General features: G+C 46.8%; 1 protein-coding gene across 3 annotated transcripts in view; it reads left to right on the top strand.

Annotated features, from left to right (window-relative positions):
• Window positions 1-25,055, top strand: part of PLEK (pleckstrin) — a 47,388-nt gene that overhangs the window by 8,020 nt on the left and 14,313 nt on the right. Inside the window, exons 1-2 of one of the 3 annotated variants that reach the window (XM_075925560.1) lie at window positions 3,797-3,853; window positions 14,283-14,438. In XM_075925560.1, coding sequence (XP_075781675.1) covers window positions 3,812-3,853; window positions 14,283-14,438 — 198 coding nt within the window. In that variant the 5' untranslated portion in view covers window positions 3,797-3,811. Of the gene's footprint in view, window positions 1-3,796; window positions 3,854-7,991; window positions 8,150-14,282; window positions 14,439-25,055 lie in introns of those variants that run through there. The other 2 variants (XM_006114102.4, XM_075925561.1) reach the window with 2 other exon arrangements.

Here is a 25,055-nt window from a genome sequence, read left to right as displayed (position 1 = left end):
GAAGGCTGCAGTATAGATGTAGCCCGATGAGTGTGGGTGGATTATTTAAACAGGAAGAAATGCCTGGGATTTTTGCAGAGCAAGGCTGCAGCTCAGATAGGGCTGGATCAGTGTCTGGACTGGTCCCTCTGCTGCACCCAAGACCTAGCTCCATGTCCCAGCCAGGCAGAGAGGTGCTGATGGATGACTAGTGCTGTGTCCCAGGACTGTCCAATATTAAACAAGATTAAGGATTTGATATTGTGGCGGGGTAGCCCCGCCCCTCCCTGAAACCGCCAGGACACCGCGATCGCGGGGGGAGGGCTCACCCCCCGGCGCGGCATGGATAGCCGCCTGTTGTCCCGGAGCGGGGTGGCCAGCGCACCGGCCGGGTGACGAGCCGGGGCCGGCAGGCAGCGCGGAGAGGGGGCGGGGGCGGTCAGACGTGGCGATGATGTCACAGGGAGGCCAGCCCGGGGAGGGGCCAGAGACCGACGAAGGAGGCGACGTCATCTGCCTGCGACGGGCGGGCAGTTTAAAAGGTCGCAGTGGGCCAGCCAGGGAGGGGGACGCCGAGGAGACGCTCCCCCCCCAAGGACCGGGGAGCGGACGCCGGTATTGGAGGCCCTGGGCAGGGGCGGAGGGAAAGCCCCGGTGAGCCTATTGGTTCTGGGGGAAGAAGTGGCCCAGGGCAGGGACGCGGACCCTGAGAGCGGGGGAGTTTAGGGTTCTCGACCCCCCTCACTAGGTGGGGAGTCTCTCCCCGACCTTAGGGCCCTGGGTCGGGGTCCGGAGCGAGGGCGGGCCCGGATCCCCTTCCCCCAACAGCCGAGCAGAACCGCACGAAGCTAGTCGTATTAGGTCACGAACGACCGTGATAACTGAGGGGGGCGGACGTAAGCCCCTCCGCCAGGGGGAGATCCCCTACAGATATACACAGACTTTACCATGGGAAACTCATTATTACACATCATTTTAACCTATTAATTAAAGCCATAGGGGAAAAAAAGAAAAGAAAAACAATTAAAGAATTTGAAATGTAAAGTCATAAGTAAGGCTTTAATTTTAACAACATCTTGTATTCCTGTTCCCTTTATTTGGAAAGGGTTTGTAGCAGTGTGCCCTGTAAGCTTAGCACTTGGGCGGCCTCCCAGGAGAGATTCAGGTGTTGCACAGCTGATTAGCATGGCACCCACAGCCAACAGCATGTTTCTATTGGGAGTGCACATCTGCATATGCCTTGGTGCACCAAATTTATTCTCTCCATGGATGGAAATAGATGGAAAAAGTTAGAGGAAACACTGGGCTGTAGAAGAAAACATCCAGGTTACGTTTAGACTGGAATGATATTCCGCAAATGCTTTTAATGGAAAAGTTTTTCCGTTAAAAGCATTTGCGGTAAAGAGCGTCTAGATTGGCACGGACGCTTTTCCACAAAAAGCACTTTTTGCGGAAAAGCGTCTGTGCCAATCTAGATGTGGTTTTGTGCAAGAAAGCCCCGATCGCCATTTTTGCCATTGGGGCGTTTTTGCGCAAAACAGTTTTCAGCTGTCTACACTGGCCCTTTTGCACAAAAGCATTTCCGGAAAAGGGCTTTTGCCCGAACGGGAACGTCAAAGCATTTCCACAAGAAGCACTGATTTCGGACAGTAGAACGTCAGTGCTTTTGCGCAAAATCACGTGGGCATTGTAGACAGCTGGCAAGTTTTTCCACAATAGTGGCTGCTTTTGCGGAAAAACTTGCCAGTCTAGACGCAGCCCCTGTGTTTGACAGTCTGTTAAATGGTATGAAGGATGGTAATAACTATTCTTTTGGAGGAAAAAAGAGAAGTCAGTAGAGATGAACTGGATTTGTCATTGCTGTTGTCATTAAAGTCTAATCCTTTTTCCTAAAAAGCAAGGAAAGGGGAGAGAAAAGAATAGCCAAGCATGAAAATGCAGCATCTGTTGGGTTATTAACCCAAAGATTTGGCCAACACTAAAATTGTATGTTGGTATAACTGTGTCATCTGGTGTGTAGAAAATCCGTACCCCTGAGCAATACAGTTCTACTGATCAAACTCCTGATATAAAAGTGCTGCTATCAATGGGAAGGCTTTTCTTTCCAACACAGCTACCCCCACCCCATTGGCATAGGGTAGCATCTTCATTAAGCACTACAGCTGAGCAGCTACAGTAGTGCAGCTGGGCCACTGCAGCACAGTAAGCATAGGCAAGCCTTTACTTGCAGCGTCATTGCTGGAGAAACACAGGTGGGGCTCTTGCTAAGACTTGGCAAACTTGTACTGGCTTTGGGCTGTTTAAAGCTTTGATTTTAACTGCCTTTTTCTGGCTGCACGCTTACAGCAGAATTGTGAAACGTGTAGTTTTGGATGAATAACCCAAACTCTTATTAGATAAAAGGAATAAAGAAAGAGGAAGAGGAAAATAAGGCAGGGGAGAAAAAGGACATAGGGAAGGAAAGGAGAGGAAGAAAAACAAAGTCATGTACTTTAGATAGCATTTGGTTTTTAATCACTGGAAGTGATGTTGTCCCTCTCTCTTGCCAATTGTGTTCAGGGCAGTTTTCAGAACAGGCTCTCCGGAGACAATAGGGCTGTGTCTAGACTGGCATGATTTTGCGCAAAAGCGGCCGCTTTTGTGCAAAATCTTGCCGCCTGTCTACACTGGCAGGATTGGCAGGATTGGCAGGATGCTTTTCCTCAAAAGCACTTTTTGTGGCAAAGTGTCCGTGGCCAATGTAGACGCGCTTTTCCGCAAAAAAGCCCCGATTGCCATTTTCGCGATCGGGGCTTTTTTGCGGAAAACAGTACTGTGCTGTTTACACTGGCCCTTTTGCGCAAAAGTCTTTTGGAAAAAGACTTTTGCCCAAATGGGAGCAACATAGTATTTCCGGAAAAGCACTGACGATCTTACATGAGATTGTCAGTGCTTTTCCGGAAATTCAAGCGGGCAGTGTAGATAGCTGGCAAGTTTTTCTGCAAAATCATCTGATTTTGCGGAAAAACTTGCCAGTCTAGACACGGCCCAGTAGTGTTATTTCAACAAAAAGTAGAAATAACGGAGGGCTTTTTCCAACAGCTGTAAAACTCATTCTATGAGGAATAACGTTTTTTCTGAAAAAGCTTTTACGGAAAAAGGCAAGTGTGGACATGGAGGAGGGAGTTATTTCGTAAAAAGAGACCTCCAGAAAATAACACAGGTGCCCTGCTAGCCACTCTGTCCACACTCATCACAACTCTATAGTTCCTGTCTCCTGGCAGCTCCTAAAGATGCAGACACCCAGGACAGGCCTTGTGGCAGGAAGCTGGCCCTGGAAGCTACAACTCACTGCATGGCTGCCAGTTCTACAGTTGCAGGCACCAATGCCCAGGGTTCCTAGGAGCCTGACAGGGGCAGGAAAAGTCATGTTCCAGCCTGGTCTGGGGTGGAGATCCTGGCCCTCCTGGAGGTATGGGGTGAAGAGGAGACCCTCCAGGATCTCCACTCCAGACAAAGGAATGTGGACATATTTGGCCAGATGGCTGAGACCCTAGCCATGAGCAAGGTGAAAGAACTCCAGCAAGACTATGCCAGGGTCAGGGAATGCAGCTCTTGCTCCAGGGCAAAACGCCACTCCTGCCCCCTCCTAAAATGAATTTCACCACCTCCAGGGGGGCGGTGCAGCCTCTTGCCCACCCCTGGTGGTTAGACTCGGGGCTGGAGACACCCATTGTCACCTGGCCGAGGGTCCCAGCCCAGGAAAAGGAGGAGGATGAGGAGCTGGAGGAGGAGGAAGAGACGGCAAGTACCATCACCACCATCACCCTGGAGCCAGTACCCCAGGGCCTGGATGTCTCCCAGAAATCGTCCGAGGCTGGGGAAGGATCAGCAGGTGAGTGCTCTTAGTTTTTCACACTCACAAGGCTCTCCAGAGGGGTGCCTTTCAGCTCGCGCCCAGACGCAACTGCTGACCTAATGCCCTGCCTGAACTGGTTCTGGGTGGCCTTAAATGCAGGAGAGCATCCAATCAGTGTGGATGCTATCTTTCAAAATAGCAAATGACTATTTCGTTGCGATTTTTGCACGTGGATGCTCTCTGTTGAAATAAGCTTTTCCAGAAGATCTCTTCCAGAAAAGCTTATCTCGAAAGAAGTTTGCAGCCTAGACGTAGCCTAGATTTCTCCATGCTGGTTGTATTTAAGCACCTTTGTTAACATATGTCTCTCAGCACTTGGAGACCTTGGATGGAAGGTACCATAGAAAGGCAAAGTGTTGTTAGTTATACTGATAGGCTGTGTCTAGACTGGCCACTTTTTCCGGAAAAGCATTTGCTTTTCTGGAAAAACTTGCCAGCTGTCTACACTGGCCGCTTGAATTTCCACAAAAGCACTGACGATCTCATGTAAGATTCTCAATGCTTTTGCAGAAATACTATGCTGCTCCCATTTGGGCAAAAGTATTTTTCTGAAAAACTTTTGCGCAAAAGGGCCAGTGTAGACAGCAGAGATTTGTTTTCCGCAGAAAAGCCCTGATCGTAAAAATGGCGATTGGGGCTTTTTTTGCGGAAAAGTGCGTCTAGATTGGCCACAGATGCTTTTCCGCAAAAAGTGCTTTTGCGGAAAAGCGTCCTGCCAATCTAGACGCGCTTTTCTGAAAATGCTTTTAACGGAAAACTTTTCCGTTAAAAGCATTTCTGGAAAATCATGCCAGTGTAGACGTAGCCATAGAAATGTAGCCGTGTTAGTCTGGTCTAGCTGAAAGAAAAAACAGGACTATGTAGCACTTTAAAGATTAACAAGATGGTTTATTATTTCTTATTAGTTATGTCTTGTGATTCTGTTGATCCATTTGTATTAAAGGAGTCAGAACAATAGGAACTGAGCACTTCAAGGGGCCTTGAGCTATAATCAAGCAGGTCTTTCTGCTGCTTATTACAAACCCTACCAGAACTTCTGAACTCTTAGAAGGCCCCATTGAATGGTGTGTGACCTTCAAAGACAGACCTAAATAGACTGAGCTTCCAAAGCCTCTTACCATTTTCCCAGTTCCTGAACATGGAGGCAGGAACTCCCCATAATGGAGATAGCAGGACTGTTTCTCACCTCAGCAGTGCCTTTATGGCTGGTAGGAGAGTGGCAGACGTTACTTTCGTCCGGTGAATGCAAACAATATGGCTGAGCATCACATGCCCCTCTTCCGCCATCCTGTAGAAGCAAGGTATTCTGGGTCACAAGTCAAGGGGAAGTACCAGAGGGAAGCCATATTTGGAATGAATAGTAGAAACAGCCAAGAGTTTATATTGGCTCCCATGTGGTGGTGTTTACCTTCACAGGTACTACTACTCTGCAACCCAGGGAAGGTAAAGAGAGGCCAATATAGACCACTGGGCTTGAAATTTGGTCTTCTAGCAGTTATAAAGTCTAGGGATAAGCAAAAGCTGGTCAAGGCCCAGCAAGCTGAGATAAAAGTAACTGCCTAGCAAGGCAATTTTAGATGCATAGAGGAGGGATGCTCCCTAGACCACAGCCATAGGGCTTAGTGTAAGTCACAGTCGACAGCAGGAGTACAAGAAGAAACCTGCTGATTTGATTCTGGAGATGGAATTAGGTACCAAAGGGGTTTCACTAGCAAAACACCTATTTATTACACCCTGGAAGAGGTTTGGACTGTATGACCTGACCAGTTGGCTGAGCCACCAAAGACCCACAGAGATGGACTGACAGCCTGCAGAGTGCCGGGAGCAACAGAGAGTGGCAGTTCTGCACCCAGCCACTGAGGGTATTCAAGGAAATGAGTGTAACTCCTCACAGCAACATTGCTAGGTCACTGCAATTAGGGAGCATGGGAGTGGCCAATTTATTTGAACGTATCTGAACCTGAAAAAACACCAGGGCTGTGTCTATACTACCCTTTTCCGTAAAATGGATGCTAATGAGACACTTCAGAATTGCAAATTCCACGGGGGATTTAAATATCCCCCGCAGCATTTGCATGAACATGGCTTCCGCTTTTTTCCGGCTCGGGGTTTTGCCGGAGAAAAGCGCCAGTCTAGATGGGATCTTGCGGAAAATAAGCCCTTTTCCGGAAGATCCCTTATTCCTACTTGAAAGTAGGAAAATAAGCCCTTTTCCGGAAGACTCCCTATTCCTACTTGAAAGTAGGAATAAGGGATCTTCCGGAAAAGGGCTTATTTTCCGCAAGATCCCGTCTAGACTGGCGCTTTTCTCCGGCAAAACCCCGAGCCGGAAAAAAGCGGCAGCCATGTTCATGCAAATGCCGCGGGGGATATGCAATTTGCAATTCTGAAGTGTCTCATTAGCATCCCTTTTACGGAAAAGGGTGCCAGTGTAGACACAGCCCAGTTGTATGGACTCATAACATCATCAGTGCAGCTGTATATTAAACTCTATTACAGAGTTATTGTGTTTATGCTGCAGAAGTACTGGAAAATGTATATTGTTTTGAGAGGGTTTTTGTTGTTATTGTATCTCTCAAATAGCCAAATGAATCAGTTTTACAATAACAACAAGCTGCAGTGTAAGATCAAGTATTTTGAGTCACAAATTTATAAAAACAGATATGAAGTCTGAGGCTGACTGAGAGCTCTAGAGGCTAAAGCCTTTGCACTGGATTAAATTCAGGTGTGTTGAGAAGGGACTTCTGCAATGTGTTAGCCTTTTGCTGCCCAGAGCAGGGGAGAGCAACTCACTGGCCATTGCCAGTGGACAATTACAACTGAAAAGCAAGTGGAGCCCTGCCCCCTAGTGCTTACACTCCAAACAGACACAAGGGAAGAGGGGAAATAAAAGGAACAGGAAGCAGAACTGACTGGCCTAAGCTCACAAAGCAGGAAAGCGATAGATCTGGGAACAGAAAGCACTAACCCTCCTTACCACTCAGCGAAAGGGGTCTCCGTGGTGATGCATTTGGTTCAGAGCAGAAGGCAGCAATAGGGATGGGCCAGGGATACAGGTCTTGGAGATCTGCATTTATGCAAATTCAGTGGTACTGTCACATTGTGTAAGTAGGGCAGAAAGCTGCAGCTGCTAAATCCAGCTGGAGTAGGTTTTTGGGGGCTGGGGAGTGGGCTTGCGATGACATATGCATATGGTGCAAGAAACCTGAAGGGACACTATTGTCATTTTGAAATCTAGACAATTTAAAATGAACGGGGTTAATGGAGTTCCAGCTGCTACATTTGCCCACAGCACATGCTTTCAACTTCCGTGCCTTAACAATCCCTTTTCTGCATGTTTTTCTCTCTCCTGTGAATGAGTGAAAGACAACACAAACAGCAGCAGAATCTGATTGACTCTGTATGGGAAATTGGGAAAGTGTCTATAAATCTGGTCATGTCAAAGGCATGAGGCAAACAGGAAGATGATGTTTTCTTCCAATCTTATTCAGATGTAGTCATCTGAATGGTGTACTTGTAACAGTTGCTAATTATGTTTCAGATAATACATGTGGTGTTTTTTTTAACTGTGTGCCTTTAAAAATGTATGTGATAACCAACCATAATTGCAAACTATAGCATTCTTCTACCAACAATAACAACCACTTATTTTAAAAAACAGATTGCTTCTGACATCAGGAGAGGGCGCTTTCTTATTAAACTAGATAAGTTGTGCTTATTGCCAACTGTGAAAACTTACTGTAAGTTAGCCTTTGTAAAAACCCAGTGAATCAGCATTATAACAGCTAAAAACACGGAAAGCTGCTCACATGATCCTTGCATCCTACATTAGACGTGGTCCATTGTCTAATTTGTTGTTGTTCGTATGCCCTCAAATTGGGCACGAGCATACAGCCACATTTCAAATTCTTTGGGCCTGTGTTTAGAATGCTTCATGAATTTTGTAAGACTTTCCGTCTGATAGCATTTTACTACAGCTGGGTTTTTGATAGATCTGCTTTCTACAGCACGGCAAAGAAAACCTATAAATAAACACAGTCTGCATTTCCCTGTTCTAATCTCTTGACCCATAAGAGGAAATAGACTTGTTTTCATGTGATCAACAAGCAGAGGAACTTACGAAAAGTGACACAGCTGTCGAAAAGGCAACCCACACAGCCCTTGATTGTCAAACACATTGTAACGGCCAGAGCTGTCAGTACTGAAAAAGAAATTGGCGTGAACATGGAGCAAGAACCAAAGCGAATAAGAGAAGGCTACTTGGTTAAGAAGGTAGGGGGGCAATTCTAAACGGGCAATGGGTGAATGTTGGGCTGACACCAATCAAGCAGACTGGGAAGCTTAATTTTGCTTTAAAAATTCAATTCTGTATTATTTTTCATGAAAATTGCCAACAGGTGATCAGCCAATTTCTCAAGGGGGCATGACAATTAATTCAGTTTTACTTACAATTGCTATTCAGTGTACTTAGTTGCAAGTATCTTCTTAGTCTATGGTAAAATAAGACAAACACATTTTCTATATATAATGTATATTTTTATATATTAAAGGAGTGTTCTAAACATAGATGCAAAACCATTTGGCTGCATGCTCATGCCCAGCTCTATCTCTGGATTACAACAATGAACTAGACAACATACCATGCCATTGGTTAGTGTAGGACAAAAGGCTCTGACAAACAACTTTCCATGTTTTTTACTCTGTGACCGTGCTGTTTCATTGGGTTTCACCCCAGGAGCACCTTGAAATTAGAAGATTTTTAGGGAAGGTGGACTCCTGTGTTATGTTCGTGCTCCACAGAGGCCAAATAAATGGGTTTCATGTGGAAAACTTTGTAGGGAGCCGGTGAGCTAGGACCCACAGCACATCCCAACCTGCAGGCAGAGTGGAGGGTTTCAGACTTGGAATAGAAGCTGCTGCACCTCTGAGCAGGGATTCTTAGTGAGGGGGCTTCACACCATGGGGGCGTACCTTAGTTTAAAGCACCCTCACAAGATCAGTCTAGCTTAAAGCGATTTGGTTGCTCAATGATAAACCCATGGAAACCTCTGACCAGAGGATCTCTGTCGCAAGGGGCATCTCTACAGGTCTTCATCCCAAAAGAATAACTTGGGTCTGGTAGAGCCCTTACTCTGTGTAGGACCAGAGATCTGCTACCGGGGAACTGAGCTGTCAGGATGTTGCTTCTCCACCTCCCACTCTGCCTCTATAATTTCTGCTGTAAATGTAAGAAAGTCAATACCTAAAGGAAGCTTAAAGTGGCACAGTTAAAATCCTAAGGTGGCAGGGGATCAAGTTCAGTGCTGGAAGAACCAATTTGCCGTTCCTGTGCCACAAAGGGTTGAGCAAGCTGGCCATAATCCACACTCCACCAGATAACTAGATTTGACCAATGCAACACACCAAGGCTGTGTCTACACTGGGCCACTTATTCCAGAAAAGCAGATGGCTTTTCCGGAATAACTTGCCAGCTGTCTACACTGGCCGCTTGCTTTTCCGGAAAAGCAATGACGATCTACTGTAAAATTGTCAGTGTTTTTCCGGAAAAACTATGCTGCTCCCATTCGGGCAAAAGTCCTTTTCCGGAAAAACTGTTCCGGAAAAGGGCCAGTGTAGACAGCACAGTAGTCTTTTCCGCAAAAAAGCCCCGATCGCGAAAATGACGATCGGGGCTTTTTTGCGGAAAAGCGCGGGTACATTGGCCACGGACGCTTTTCCGGGAAAAGTGCTTTTCCGGAAAAGCATCCTGTCAATGTAGATGCGTTTTTTCCGGAAATACTTATAACGGAAAACTGTTCCGTTTTAAGCATTTCCGGAAAAGGGTGCCAATGTAGACGTAGCCCAAGTGTGTGGGGCCAGCTGGGAAATGGGTGGGAGCTGGGCAGGGCACCCAAGAAATCTTCTATTTCCATAGAACTCCCAAATAGTCTCCACCAATGGGGAGTTTAGCTGCACTTCCTAGCAGAAGACGGCAGTGATGCTTCGACTTGCCATATAACAGGTGTGCATGTCTGCCTAAGTATAGCTGCTCCTGGGAGTACAGCAGGATGCAAAGAGCACTCCCTTGCATCTTGATGGGTGACTCAAGGCAAGGAAATCATTCTAGTGGGTCAGTCTCCATGGTATATCACTGGTAGTCACCATACAATAGAACCTCAGAGTTACAAACACCTTGGGAATGGAGGCCGTTTATCACTTGAAATGTTTATAAGTCTGAACAAGATGTTATGGTTGTTCTTTCAAAAGTTTACAAATGAACATTGACTTAATATAACTTTGAAACTTTACTATGAAGAAGAAGAACAATGCCTTTAATCATCTTAATTTAAATAAAATAAGCACAGAAACAGTTTCCTTGCCTTGTCAAATCTTAGGAAAAAACCCTTACCGGTTTATTCTTTTAGTAGTTGAACATGGTACTATACTGTACAATATTTGCTTTTTTGGATAGGGGATTCTGATGTTTTATCATGTACTTCTGGTTCCAAATGAGGCATGTGATGGATTGGTTAATTCATAATTCTGTGTTTGTAATGCTAAGGTTCTACTATCGTAACTTCTGCAGAAAAACAGAAGAGTCTGCGGCTACGTCTAGACTACAAGTTTCTTTCAAAAGAGAGCATCCACACCTCAAAACCAGATTGAAAAAGCGATCTGGTTTTTTGAAAGAGAGCGTCCATACTGCATGGACGCTCTCTCAAAAGAAAGCCCTGCTTGCTATGCACAGAATGGCCATCAGGATATCTGTGCTTTTTTCAACTGCCTCTTTTTTTGAAAAATGTCCCTGTTCTGCATCCACACGTGCCTTTTTTTAAAAGAGCTCTTTTGAAAAAGGTGTTCTTCCTCATAATTTGAGATTTGTCAATGTCAACCCCTCACCTCCCGCGTTCTTTCTATTTAATTTCAAAAGAACGTGATTGCAGTGTGAACGCAGGAGAAGTTTTTTTGGAAAAAAGGGCAGGTTTTTTTGAAAAAACAATGTAGTCTAGACATACCCTGAGATAGTGGGGAATGAGTTACTATGCTGGAACAGCCTCTGTGGATGCTCTCCCTCCTATGTAAAGGAACTTCATCCTGGTAGTAGGTAATACTGTTGTGCTGGAGAGGTGGAGATGACCATAAAGGAGAAGACAGCTGAAATCAACAGGATGAGCTTTTTCCCAGGGCATCTCACGACAGAGCACCTTCAGTAAAGGGAATCGTAGCACTGGTTTCCTCCTGATTTAACTTTGGGACAGCAAGCACCAGCTGTCTATTTAATCTCTGACTCCTCTCTCTGGTGCTTTTCTGTTGAGGCTTTCCAGTAATGGTTTCCTAAAAGGGGAAGGCAAATGTCTGTGCTCCCAAAGGTACAGGTGCACCATTCACATCCACAACAAAATGGAGGGTTTGATCAGGTGAGGCCTCCCTTACGCTTCTCCCCTCCCTCCTTGCTATCAGCTATGAATACTCTTGTGGACCAGATCCTCACCTTGCATGGCCCCATTGACTTCAGTGCCTGTTTACCCCAGCCATGGATCTACCCTGGTATATTTAGGTTTGGTAGGGTAGGAGTTGTGAAATTTTGTGGGTTCTACCATGCCAGAAGGGGAAAAAATATTTTCTAGCTATTCCGTACTACACATGTCAAAGAAAGGAGAAGTTCTATTAGTGTAGCAGTCTCCTGCAACTTCCTCCTAACTACTTTTCAAACTGCTATTCTTTTGGCAGGGATATTTGGGAAACAACCATCTTAGTCATGATCGTTGGGTGTCTGCAATAATTTGCTTTAGTTTCAAGAGACTGTGGGAGAAATCCTGCTTGCTTGTCTCTCCTGAGTAGTTCCAGGCAAGGAGAATTTGTCTTGTCAGTGTTTGCTGAATCTACTATTCTTAGTCGCACTAAAGACTTGCTGTGTAAATAGCCTGGGAGGCAGATTTTGCTCTTTACTAAGCACTCTGGTCATTTGCTTATAAGTAAGAGCAGTGGGGTTGGCACCACCTTGAGCGAAGATATGACAGTGGACAACAGGCTCCCTTTTGGATCTGAACTCTGCACCCTAAATTAACTCTGATTTATTCCCCATTCCAAAAAATCAGCCACAGGTCAAAATGGCTCGTTGTGCAATCACTGAATTCTCCCCATTTATTTATATTAGCCAGAATGTGGTGGCCTGTTTCATACTCTTTCTGTAGATCTGTGGGGACCCTGGACTGAGGAGAGTCCACACAAGGCCTATTATTTGAGCTATTTCAGGACCATATGGCTTCCGCAGCAGAGTACTGGATGTGGAAGAAAGTTCCTTTGCCAGTGTGCACCAAAAGTCCCATGATAATCAGCTCTCCGTGCATTGTGGAACTTCATGTCTGTTTCACAATACAGCAAGCGTGGGAGGTGGAAGGTGTGATGTCTGCATGCTTTGTTTTAAAAGAAATTCTTGTCCAATCCGCTGTCACAGACACACAACATTTAAATGAGGCAGCACGACAGGCAGCTCTGATCTAAGGAATCCAAAATGCATTCTTCACGCAGCAGGGTGGAGACTTTGCCTCATGCTGCTGCACTGCACACAGGAAGTAGAAGCCTTCCCTGAGTGTTCCCCTAGACTGTGATCTGTATCATAGGGTCTGCAGGTCACTGTGAATCTCAGGGTATGTCTAGACTACATGCCTCTGTCGCCAGAGGCATGTAGATTAGGCTACCAGACATAGGAAAATGAAGCGGCGATTTAAATAATCGCCGCTTCATTTAAATTTACATGGCTAATGCGCTGAGCTGACAAACAGCTGATCAGCTGTTTGTCGGCTCAGCGCGATAGTCTGGACGCGTGGGTGGCGACATCAAAGGTATTTGTCGACTACCCAGGTATACCTCATCCCAGGACGCATACCTGGATGGCTGACAAATACCTTTGATGTCGACACCCGCGCATCCAGACTATCGCGCTGAGCTGACAAACAGCTGATCAGCTGTTTGTCGGCTCAGCACCGCAGCCATGTAAATTTAAATGAAGCGGCGATTATTTAAATCGCCGCTTCATTTTCCTATGTCTGGTAGCCTAATCTACATGCCTCTGGCGACAGAGGCATGTAGTCTAGACGTACCCTAACTCTGCCTCAGGCCAGACAACACATAAGAAGTTGTATTCTCCTCTTCAAGGGGGCTAAATCCTGCAAGTTCATGCACTTAATTTTTGGGTTTTCACCTTTAGCTCTCCCGGAGTGGGGGGGGACGGGACGGTGGAAGTACAGGTACTCAATTCATCTGAAAATCAGATCCTGGATCCCTCAAATTGAGTCCAAAGACTCCGGCATCTCTACTCAGTGGTCGCTTTTGAAAATGTGGCTAGCCATCTCTTCCAGACAACATACCCTGCAACAATGATAGTGGCCTATACAATTCCTGGATTGATTTTTAAGGCCACAGTGTACTGATCCTGCCCCATGGGAGTCAATGAGAGTTTTGCTATTGATTTCAATGGACATAGGATCAGGCCCTCAATAAACATCCGAACTGCTAGTTACAAAATCATCTTCGTGTGTTAGTAATGGGAAGAAGAGCTTTGAAAGCTGAAATAAAACCCTGGAGCCAAATATTCCTCCTTTTTTAATATGGTAAGATGAAATTTCCTCTTCCGGTGATTGGGTATAATAAAAGTGACAAAATATTGCTGAAGGTGAATCAATATGGGTGGGACCTGGCTAGCTGAATAATTTGTGTCTGTTTCTGTGTAAGCCACACTTTTCAAAGTTGGGTGCTTAAGTCTAGCACCTAAACCTATGTTTAGGCATATGATGTTTTCAGAGATGCTTAGCAGCTGCAAATTCCACCGGTATTTCTGGGTATTCTGGGCACTCAGAATCACTGAAAATCCATCCACAGAGGGCTTGATCCTGCAAGGTGCTGCGTCCCCTTACCTCTCACTGTCTTCAGTAGGGACTGAGAGGCCTCAACAAATTGTATGATTAATTATGATGATAATTATTAATTATTAGCTGTCTTATTGTAGCAACTCATCATAGACCAGGGCCCCATCTGTGCTGTAAAAACACAGAACTAAAAGAGCCGGGAGGTGCTTACAGTCTTGTAGCATCAAGCCTTCCTTTCAGTGCCTAACCTGTAAACCAGCCATGTGTGGAAATTTTGAATGTTGCTCAAGCATTGCAAAAACCAGAATATGAAGAAAGCTTGAGTGCTGCTGATATATGAAGAAAATGCAGGACGGCTTGTCTGATGCAACCGTGGAGAAGCATGTTAGTGGGATTACAGAGAGGAGGAAATAAGGGCTGTAGAAAGAGAACAATTCACTGATTTAAAATGGAGAGTGAGATGGGGGTTGGAAGGACATTTAAAAGTGTCTTTTTCTAGAAGGTAAAATATTTAATGAAGAAAATGTAATGTAACCAGCTTATCTGATCTAATGCAGGGCAGTATGTTTAATACCTGGAAGCCGATGTGGGTAGTGCTCCTAGATGATGGAATTGAATTCTATAAGAAGAAGATTGACAGCAGTCCCAAAGGAATGATCCCCCTGAAAGGAAGCTCTATCAATAGCCCATGTCAGGATTTTGGCAAACGGATGGTAAGTATTTTTTACAGCCACTGAATAATAATTATACACGCATGGCACTTTCATCAGTAGATCTCAGAGCACTTGTAGCTTCACAATCCTGCTGTGAGTCTTATCCCCATTGTACAGATGGGGAGCTGACACAGAGACAGTCAAAATGACTAAGCTAAGGTCACCCAGGAAGTCTCTGCAGGACTTGAACCCAGATCTATCAAGGCCTTGGCTAGTGTTCTACCCACTTGGGCCTCCTTCCTCCCCTGAATGCTAAGACCTTGCTGACCAAATATTGAATGACAGTGCATTGGGCAATAATATGTTACAAGACAAAGTTAGTTTGGTTATGATTTTGTCGCTTCTCACAAACCACGTAAGCAGGGTTTACTGGGGCCTACTCAGTAGTTGAATGGGAGACCTCTGAGGAAAACTCAAGATGCTGTATGAAGTAATGCTGGTGATTCAGTGCTCTGAAGTGGTGCTGCATCTACGCTGTGAGTGAGAAGTGTGATTCCCCTGCTCCTGTACACATACAAGCCCACTTGAAACTGGTGCCAGTTGTGTGTCTGCTGTCGCTACCCATGCTACCATGGCAACACTGCTATATACACTGGTGATAACTAGCTGCGCATGAGCAGACAACTCATCCCCTACCTTGTAATGTAGATCTAGCCTTGTGGTGATGGGGGCATTCTGGGAATGTGTCTCCTCTCTGACTGAGTGTGACACAAGGCTCCAGTAACTATAAAATAACCCGGGGGACTTTTTAAAGAGCAGGGGTGTTATATATTAATTATTGCTAAAGAAATATGGCTGACACAGCAGCTACCTGAAACAGAAGGGAGAGAAAGGGGTTTTTCCTTGTAGGTAGGTGTGATTTGGGTGTTTATGAGAAGCAGTGATTGTGAACTCTCCACCTTCCAATATAATTGCTTAAGAAGGCATCTTTTCTGCTAACCGCTTGTCCCCAAAGGTTTGCCATTCATGCAGTTTGGGTTCGTGACAGATTGAATTTTTAATTGGCATCAGTTTTTTCCAAATAATGCAGAAAGCCAAACAGACTGAAAATGTAATAATTGATTGAACAGATGATGAGAGAACAGGATAGGAGTGTTAGAAAAGATCTCATAGAATCATAGAACTGGAAGAGACCTCAGAAGGTCATCAAGTCCAGCACCCTGCTCTAGGCAGGACCAATTCCAACTAAATCAACCCGGCCAGGGCTTTGTCAAGCCGAGACTTAAACCCCAAGTGAATTAATAAACATCAGAGAGAAAAGAAAAGAATGGATCCTTGCATGTTTTTTTTTTTAATGGTCAGTGTGAATCTGAATTTTGGATTAGCTACTAACATGTCTGTTGGCACAACTCCATGTCCTCTGTCTTGAGGTGCTGAAATAGTGAGTCATGTGGCCCCATTTGACTTTACAGATGTTTGGTTATTGCAGCTTTTTGATGAGCTGGTGAACTGCAACTTACCATATTGTTTTCTTGCTGGGGTGAGCAACGAGATGGAGTGCCCTCTCCGTTTGTGACATAAACGGAGTACTCTCTGCAAATGCCTAGGCAGAGAAAATACGGAAAGCATAGCTTTCCTGGGACCACACTCTCCCTCTCGACTGTGTGAGCAAACTCCAGGGGAAAGGCAAAGACTCTACATCTGGAGCCAGCACAATTGCAGGAGTTACTGGAAGACAGTTTATTAAACCTTACTGTCGACTGTCTGCCTTTGGGGCTCCACTCTGGCTTTTTGTCAGGGTCTCCCTTAGCCTTACACATGTCTGTGCTAACCCACAAAGCAGTGAAGACAGATGCAGGTACAGGCTGAACCTCTCTAGTCAGTCTCTCAGGGTACGTCTACACTACAGCGCTAGTTCGAACTAACTTAGTTCGAATTAGTGAATTCGAACTAAGCTAGTTCGAACTAACGCATCTAGAACTAAAAACTAGTTCGAACTAGCGTTTTGCTAGTTCGAACTAGTAAGTCCACATTGAGTGGACTCTGAACAGGGCTTAAGGATGGCCGGAAGCAGTGCCGGCAGGGCATAAAAGGAGGACTTAGAGCATGGAGATGCTGTCTCAGGCTAGCCGAGGGCTGCGCTTAAAGGGTCCCGACCCCCACCCCGGACACACAGTTCTAAGGGGTGCCCCGCTTGCAAAGAAGTTCTGGCTTGGAGTGCCCTGAGTGCCCACACTGGGCACATCACACCACTCGGCCATCAGCCCGGCTGCACTTGCCGCAGGCTGCCATCTGGGGAGAGGGAGTAATTGGGGGGCTGCAGGAGAGCTTCCACCCCCAGAAGCCCGCAGAGCCAGCCCAGTCCTCCCCATCGGGGGCTCGTACCCCATTCCTCCCTCACCTCCTTCCACTTACCCTTCCTTAGCCCCCCTTCTTATTGATGTACAAAATAAAGATAACGTTTCTTCCAACATTGACTCTGTCTTTATTGAAAAAAACTGGGGGAGACTGGGAAAAGGAGGTGGGAGAGGGGAAGAGAAAGGCTGGGAGAGGGGAGGGCAACTAACATGATCAGGGGTTGGGAACAGGTCCCAGATGAAGAAAGGCTACAGAGACTGGGACTGTTCAGCTTAGAAAAGAGGAGACGGAGGGGGGACAGGATAGAGGTCTCTAAAAGCAGGGGTTGGGTGGAGAGGGTGCATTCAGAAAAGTTCTTCCTGAGTTCCCATAAAGAAGGACTAGAGGACACCAAAGGAAAGGAATGGGTAGCAGGCTTCAAACTAGTAAGAGAAAGTTGTTGTTCTTGACAAAGCAAATAGTTAACCTGTGGAACTCCTTGCTGCAGGAGGCTGTGAAGGCTACAACTAGAACAGAGTTTAAAGGGAAGTGAGATCAAGTCATGGAGGTTGGGTCCATGGAGTCCTATTAGCCAGAGGGTAGGAGTGGTGTCCCTGCCCAAAGTTTGTGGAAGGCTGGAGAGGGATGGCACGAGACAAATGGCTTGGTCATTGTCTTCGGTCCATCCCCTCCAGAGTCCCTAGGGTTGGCCGCTGTGGGCAGACAGGCTACTGGGCTAGATGGACCTTTGGTCTGACCCAGGACGGCCATTGTAAGCTCAGGGCTCAGTGTCGGGGGTCTCAGTGGACCCCCTTGATTTTCATGCACACCTGGTCCTGGGTGGCCAGGCTGGCAGCTCTCCTGCCCTAGACGGCCACTTTCCTGTGCCTAGTGCGGAGATCGTGGACGAGGTCCACGATGTCCGCACTAGCCCAGGAAGGTGCCCGCCTCTTGCGGTCCAGGGCAAGCTCCTGGGAGCCGCCAGCCTGGTCCCGGCAAGAGGGGGTGGGCTGGGGGGCATCGGGTGGGTGGCTCTGTGCCGTGCCAGGTGCAGGGTCTGCTAGCTGGGTGCTGGCAGGCTTGCACCTGGCACGGGCACCGTAGCCAGCCCGTGCCCCTTTAAGGGGTCCGGGGCCGGGAGGGGGGCATAGAGTTTCCCTGGTGTTGGCCAGAGTGGCCACCAGGGAAACCTGGGGAGGGCTAGCCTCCCACTAGTTCGAACTAAAGGGCTACACAGCCCTTAGTTCGAACTAGCTAGTTCGAACTAGGCGTTAGTCCTCGTAAAATGAGGTTTACCTAGTTCGAACTAAGCGCTCCGCTAGTTCGATTCAAATTCGAACTAGCGGAGCGCTAGTGTAGCGCATAGGAAAGTTAGTTCGAACTAACGTCCGTTAGTTCGAACTAACTTTCTAGTGTAGACATACCCTCACTGGTTAGGCAACATCCGTAGTTCAGCATGATTTTAATTAACTGAGTGTCCACTTATGAGTGTGGCCAAGTTTCCTGCAGTCCCATAAAGTTTGTTTACAGCCACCAGTCCTGGCTCTCAGTGTTCTGTGCTGGTATTTAGCTTTAATTTACTCATAAATGTCTTTTAAGAGTCCAGTAAGCAGTACAAGTGTTGGTAATGCTGCTAGACAATGTTGAACTCCAGTGGTCTGGCAAATTCTCTGGTTCAGCACTGGTCAGGTCTCCAGGGTGCCAGACTCTGTAGTATCGTGTACTGCCATCTGATAGCAAGCAGAGCGTAACATGCAGTCAAAGCCCAACCTGACTGAGTTATAGCACACAAGGGACACTGGGTTCATGCCCAGTGCAGATGCTATCATGCCATGCTAGAAATTGCATTTTATTTATGAGGCACTCAATTGCAGTTCAGGCAATTAAACACCACAGGTAAAATACACACCACAGTGCTACTTGAAAGTCAGATCAAATCAGTGTCAATCTGTGATCATCACCCAAATAGAAATGAACTAGATTTACCTGGCATTGCTCGGGTCCTTAACTTCAAATAAGTTTTGTTTTCTTCATTTAAATAATTGTTCTGGGGTGAGGGTGGAGATGAGGGGTTCAGTATGTAGGTTTCCCCAGGGAGAGAGGATAATCTCAGGCCTCTCTCACTGCAGCAGCTTGGGGCCAAGTGAGAAGCACCTGTCCATGGCTGCTGTAGCTCCAGCGGGCACGGCTGGGAGAGGGGTGCATGTCCCCCAGCTTGAGGTCAGATAGACACACAGACAAATAGACACATAAACAGACAAACTCTCTGAAATAGGGTATGTCTACACTACCCCTCTAGTTCGAACTAGGGGGGGTAATGTAGTCATACGGAGTTGCAAATGAAGCCCGGGATTTGAATTTCCCAGGCTTCATTTGCATAAAGCCGGCCGGCACCATTTTTACATGCCGGCTAGGTCGGACCCCGTGCTGCGTGTAGCCGCGCGGCATGGGGTCCGACCTAGCCGGCATTTAAAAATGGCGCCAGCCAGCTTTATGCAAATGAAGCCAGGGAAATTCAAATCCCGGGCTTCATTTGCAACTCCGTATGACTACATTACCCCCCCTAGTTCGAACTAGAGGGGTAGTGTAGACATACCCATATATAGTAGATAGCTGTCCCTTTCTCCATCCTTGCCTCCTACTGGCCCAGTGGGGTTATAAATGTCCTTGTCCCCTTCTCTGACTCCTTGCTGCTCCCTGTGGTCACTCTGCAATATAACTGTAACCTTTCCATTTCATGAGAAACAATCAAATTCCAGGCATATCCCTTTGTCCTAGCACAACCAAACTATTACCTTGCTTTCAGTTTTGATAAGAGGAAGCTGCATAAGACAGATGGACAGACAGATGCACATTTCTAAATATTTAGTAGACAAGCCCCTACTCTGTAGACGTTTCGCTTGGAAATGTGAAGCTACTGTAGATAGAGGCTAATCACAGGAACAACAGATGTGTTCTTTACAAAACATACAGAAATGACAGAAAGAATTAGCAGTTATGACTAAAGACTTGCCCGCACTATACAGTGCTGCAGATTATAGGATGTGAATTGCAGAGCATGGCAAAGTGTTGTGATCGGTCTTGTGAGTATGCTACTGGTGTGAACTAAAAGGTACCTCATTTGTGTTAATATAATTCTGTTTGAAAGAGGATTATGTCACTGTGAAACAGACACCTTTTAATTTGTGCTAACAGCATCTAGAAGGGGCAGTTAGATCACAACAATTTGTAACAGTCTTCCCTACCCCGCCCTTCAGTTCACCCTGCTGGATAATGCACCGAATAGTGTGTTCAGGGCCAGATCCAAAGGCCACTAAAGTCAATGGCAATATTTCCATTGAGGTTCATGGGCTTTGTACCAAGCCCTCATCTACTGTAAGCAAGTGGCCTGGATTTCATCTGCTATCTCCAGGAAGCATGATTCCTGCCATTGCACCGATGGCCCCTAAGTTTTTTTTTTATACTGCATTTGTTTATCAGTCCTTCCTCAGGCAAAGCCCTAGTCTAGTCACTGAGGGTTTGCCTGAGGGAGAATGGAAGAAAAATCAGTGAAGATTTGGACCATTGCACACACATTGTCCTGGTCAGGACCCAGACCTGCTGATGGGAGGGGGAAAGCGCGCATTTGTCCCAGAGCCCAGCATTCAAAAGGGCAGCTGTGAGGACAAGGCGGTGTGCAGCGTGGCACACTATGGACAGTGCTGAGGGCTGGATTTCCCAAACTCCACCCCTGCTGGCAAGAAATGCACAAAAATTGGAGAGATTAGTGAGAGAGCCCATATCTAATCTGAAGCCTGGAGATGGATTCTTCGTTGGCTTGTAGATCAGGTCTTGACCCAGATCCTGTGGTAACTTTGTAGAGCGGCTCAGGCCAGGGCATCCCACAGTGAAAACTGACACTACTCAAATAGCTAAGTAAACCAAAAAGGGCTGGATTGCAACCCTTTACTCACTTGAGCAGTCCCATTGAATCTCCAGAGGACTAGTCGTACAAGTAGGGGCGCACCAATAAAATCCAAAGGTAATCACCTGGTTATAAGCTCTTCAAATGCAGCATTTTGGAAAATGTACATTTTGTAGCTTTGTTAACCATACAAAAAATTGGAATAGCCCAGAGTGTCTCCTCCAGGATTTCATCCTTTGCCTAATTCCAATAGGCTGCCCACATTCATATTTTCTGCGTGAACCAGTGTGGTGCACTGCGGCTGATGACTTTGCTCGCATCCACACACTTCATATAGCTGATATGTTAGGTGGATTTGTGCTTTGGGGGGATTTGTACTTTGGGGGATTCAGGGGCACTCAACCTACTGTTGGCAATAGAATGTGTTTATTCTGATTCCCAGCTTATATTAACTTTAAGGGTACGTCTACACTACAGCGCTAGTTCGAACTAACTTAGTTCGAATTAGTTAATTCGAACTAAGCTAGTTCGAACTAACGCATCTAGAACTAAAAACTAGTTCGAACTAGCGTTTTGCTAGTTCGAACTAGTAAGTCCACATTGAGTGGACTCTGAACAGGGCTTAATGATGGCCGGAAGCAGTGCCGGCAGGGCATAAAAGGAGGACTTAGAGCGTGGAGATACTGTCTCAGGCTAGCCGAGGGCTGCGCTTAAAGGGTCCCGACCCCCACCCCGGACACACAGTTCTAAGGGGTGCCCCGCTTGCAAAGAAGTTCTGGCTTGGAGTGCCCTGAGTGCCCACACTGGGCACATCACACCACTCGGCCATCAGCCCGGCTGCACTTGCCGCAGGCTGCCATCTGGGGAGAGGGAGTAATTGGGGGGCTGCAGGAGAGCTTCCACCCCCAGAAGCCCGCAGAGCCAGCCCAGTCCTCCCCATCGGGGGCTCGTACCCCATTCCTCCCTCACCTCCTTCCACTTGCCCTTCCCTAGCCCCCCTTCTTATTGATGTACAAAATAAAGCTAATGTTTCTTCCAACATTGACTCTGTCTTTATTGAAAAAAACTGGGGGAGACTGGGAAAAGGAGGTGGGAGAGGGGAAGAGAAAGGCTGGGAGAGGGGAGGGCAACTAACATGATCAGGGGTTGGGAACAGGTCCCAGATGAAGAGAGGCTACAGAGACTGGGACTGTTCAGCTTAGAAAAGAGGAGATGGAGCGGGGACAGGATAGAAGTCTCTAAAAGCAGGGGTTGGGTGGAGAGGGTGCACACAGAAAAGTTCTTCCTGAGTTCCCATAAAGAAGGACTAGAGGACACCAAAGGAAAGGAATGGGTAGCAGGCTTGAAACTAGTAAGAGAAAGTTGTTCTTCTTCCCAAAGCAAATAGTTAACCTGTGGAACTCCTTGCTGCAGGAGGCTGTGAAGGCTACAACTAGAACAGAGTTTAAAGGGAAGTGAGATCAAGTGATGGAGGTTGGGTCCATGGAGTCCTATTAGCCAGAGGGTAGGAGTGGTGTCCCTGCCCAAAGTTTGTGGAAGGCTGGAGAGGGATGGCACGAGACAAATGGCTTGGTCATTGTCTTCGGTCCATCCCCTCCAGGGTCCCTAGGGTTGGCCGCTGTTGGCAGAGAGGCTACTGGGCTAGATGGACCTTTGGTCTGACCCAGGACGGCCATTGTAAGCTCAGGGCTCAGGGTCGGGGGTCTCAGTGGACCCCCTTGATTTTCATGCACACCTGCTCCTGGGTGGCCAGGCTGGCAGCTCTCCTGCCCTAGACGGCCACTTTCCTGTGCCTAGTGCGGAGATCGTGGACGAGGTCCACGATGTCCGCACTAGCCCAGGAAGGTGCCCGCCTCTTGCGGTCCAGGGCAAGCTCCCGGGAGCCGCCAGCCTGGTCCCGGCAAGAGGGGGAGGGCTGGGGGGCATCGGGTGGGTGGCTCTGTGCCGTGCCAGGTGCAGGGTCTGCTAGCTGGGTGCTGGCAGGCTTGCACCTGGCACGGGCACCGTAGCCAGCCCGTGCCCCTTTAAGGGGTCCGGGGCCGGGAGGGGGGCATAGAGTTTCCCTGGTGTTGGCCAGAGTGGCCACCAGGGAAACCTGGGGAGGGCTAGCCTCCCACTAGTTCGAACTAAAGGGCTACACAGCCCTTAGTTCGAACTAGCTAGTTCGAACTAGGCGTTAGTCCTCGTAAAATGAGGTTTTCCTAGTTCGAACTAAGCGCTCCGCTAGTTCGATTCAAATTCGAACTAGCGGAGCGCTAGTGTAGCGCATAGGAAAGTTAGTTCGAACTAACGTCCGTTAGTTCGAACTAACTTTCTAGTGTAGACATACCCTGAGTCAAGTTCAGTAAGGCCCAATACAGGACAGCACATAAGCTTGTTGTTAAGTGTTTTCAGGGGTTTAAGTTCCATGGATTCTATTCAGGCTGGCCTGAATGGACATCTGAAGAAGAGGGCTGTGCCCATGAAAGCTCATGATACCATCTACATGTTTTGTTAGTCTTTAAGGTGCTGCAAGACTATTTATTGTTTTTTAAGGTTATCCACTTACAGACTAACTTGGCTACCCCTCTGATGCTTTCCCCAATCAGGGCCTAGATGAAATCCACTGATTCGCTTCACTAGCTCAGTAACACACTTATTTTGTTTGTTTGTTTATTGTTTCTTTGTTGGCATTTGCCAATATGTGAAAGGAAAAATCTGCCCTGAATGGGGTTTTTCCATGTGCTTTGTGATTTTATATCACAAAATTGTAGGGTTAGTAGAACCTAATCCAGTTCCCTGCACTCATGGCCACTTTTAACAATTCTGATGTGTTGGCAGGTTGTTTCTTGTATTTCTGCTGTTTTTCTCCTTCCAGATCTATGTCATTTTTTTCTCCATTGCTTTCTCATGAATAGTCATACCACTACTGACAAGCTGAGAAATAATTTTCTCACCATCCTTCATATTTTACACTCTGAGGCAGAAAATACCTCAGTTTCGAACTCTCAGTTGTGGTATTGATTGAACAGCTATTCCTTTCTGGCACTATCTACACCTGTGCCAAAAATGTAAAAAATTCGGCATGCAATATTTTAAAATTGTGCAAAATTCTGCACGGCAGTGGGGAGCACAAGCCATTGACTGCACAGAGGTGAGTGATCACTGTGCAGCTCCCTCTCTCCCCTGAGACATGGACTCAGTGGTGAGGTTGTGCCCAACCCTAACATAGCACAAGGACTGGGTCTGCACCAGAAACACTCCAGTCCCCTGCCCCTCCCTGCAAGGTGCAGCAGGTGTAGGCTGGTAGGCTCAGCATGGCAGGATCCAAGTATAGAGGAGCTTAGTGGGGAGGGGAGGCAGGATTCAGGTGTGGATTGAGAGGGGTCTGTGTGGGGCAGGTGGCTCAGAGGGGGCATTCAGATGTGCATTAAAAAAATTAGCCCTACACATTTCTAAAGGTTGAGAAAACCCTAGTGCAAAAGCTGCTCTTGTGGTTACTGAGCTATTCAGGGCAGAATGTGTGAAATGAGGCTGGCTGTGGAGAAAGTCCCTCAGCAATCCTGCCTGCACAGGCTCAGGGGAGTCTTTCTGCTCCTTTCAATAGGCACCCTAGTTCTACTTCTAATAGTCCCTGCCAATAGCACACAATATTTCTACACAATAGCACACAGTATAAGGTCTACTAATTCCTTATGTCGGCAAGATGTGGGCCTGATCCATAGCACACTGATGCAAATGGGAGTTTTCCCAATGAGGTCTGTATGCGTGAGATAAGGCCCTGTGTCTCTTGGAACTATGGTGTGTTGGTGGGCATGCTAGACAACCTCTCCATCTCTTACTTGGAGTGTTCGTCTGGAATCTTCTCCAGCTACTTCATAGGTGCACATGGTAGTGGGGAAGGATTTCTGTGTACAGTAGACTTCCGATAATCCGGAGCCTATGGGACCTAGGTGGTGCCGGATTATCAGATATGCCGGACTATCAGGAGGTACTATAAACTGGTTATATATATATACTGTATACTTTATATACTGTATGTAAAGTGTTCTTAACCCTTTTTATTGTACATACTGTATACAGTATACTGTAACATTTTAGTTTTTTTAAGCCTTTTTTACCCTTTTTGCTCAGTTCAGTTGTTGCCGCTGTTACTTTGTGACTCATATTTTGCTGAAGCTCACTCACTAGGCTCTTGCCATTTTGATGCCGGACTATCAGGAGTGCCGGACTATTGGATGCTGGACTATTGGATGCTGGACTATTGGAGTTTTACTGTACCAGGAAGGCTTTTCCCCTTAAGGCTGACTACCTGTCTAAATGCTAAGGCTGGGATTTTCAGTGGAGTTGGAAGGCATTCCCAACAACCATTGTAACTCAATAGGAGTTTGGTGCTTAAATCCCTTGGGCACCACTGAACTTGCCAAACAGAACTAGCATTAGCCCCTGACTAGTTA

This window comes from Pelodiscus sinensis, chromosome 3 (assembly GCF_049634645.1).
Source record: "Pelodiscus sinensis isolate JC-2024 chromosome 3, ASM4963464v1, whole genome shotgun sequence".
NCBI lineage: Eukaryota > Metazoa > Chordata > Testudines > Trionychidae > Pelodiscus > Pelodiscus sinensis.
The sequence above is the reverse complement of the archived record's forward strand: the minus strand, read 5'-3'. Positions and strand labels throughout refer to the sequence as shown.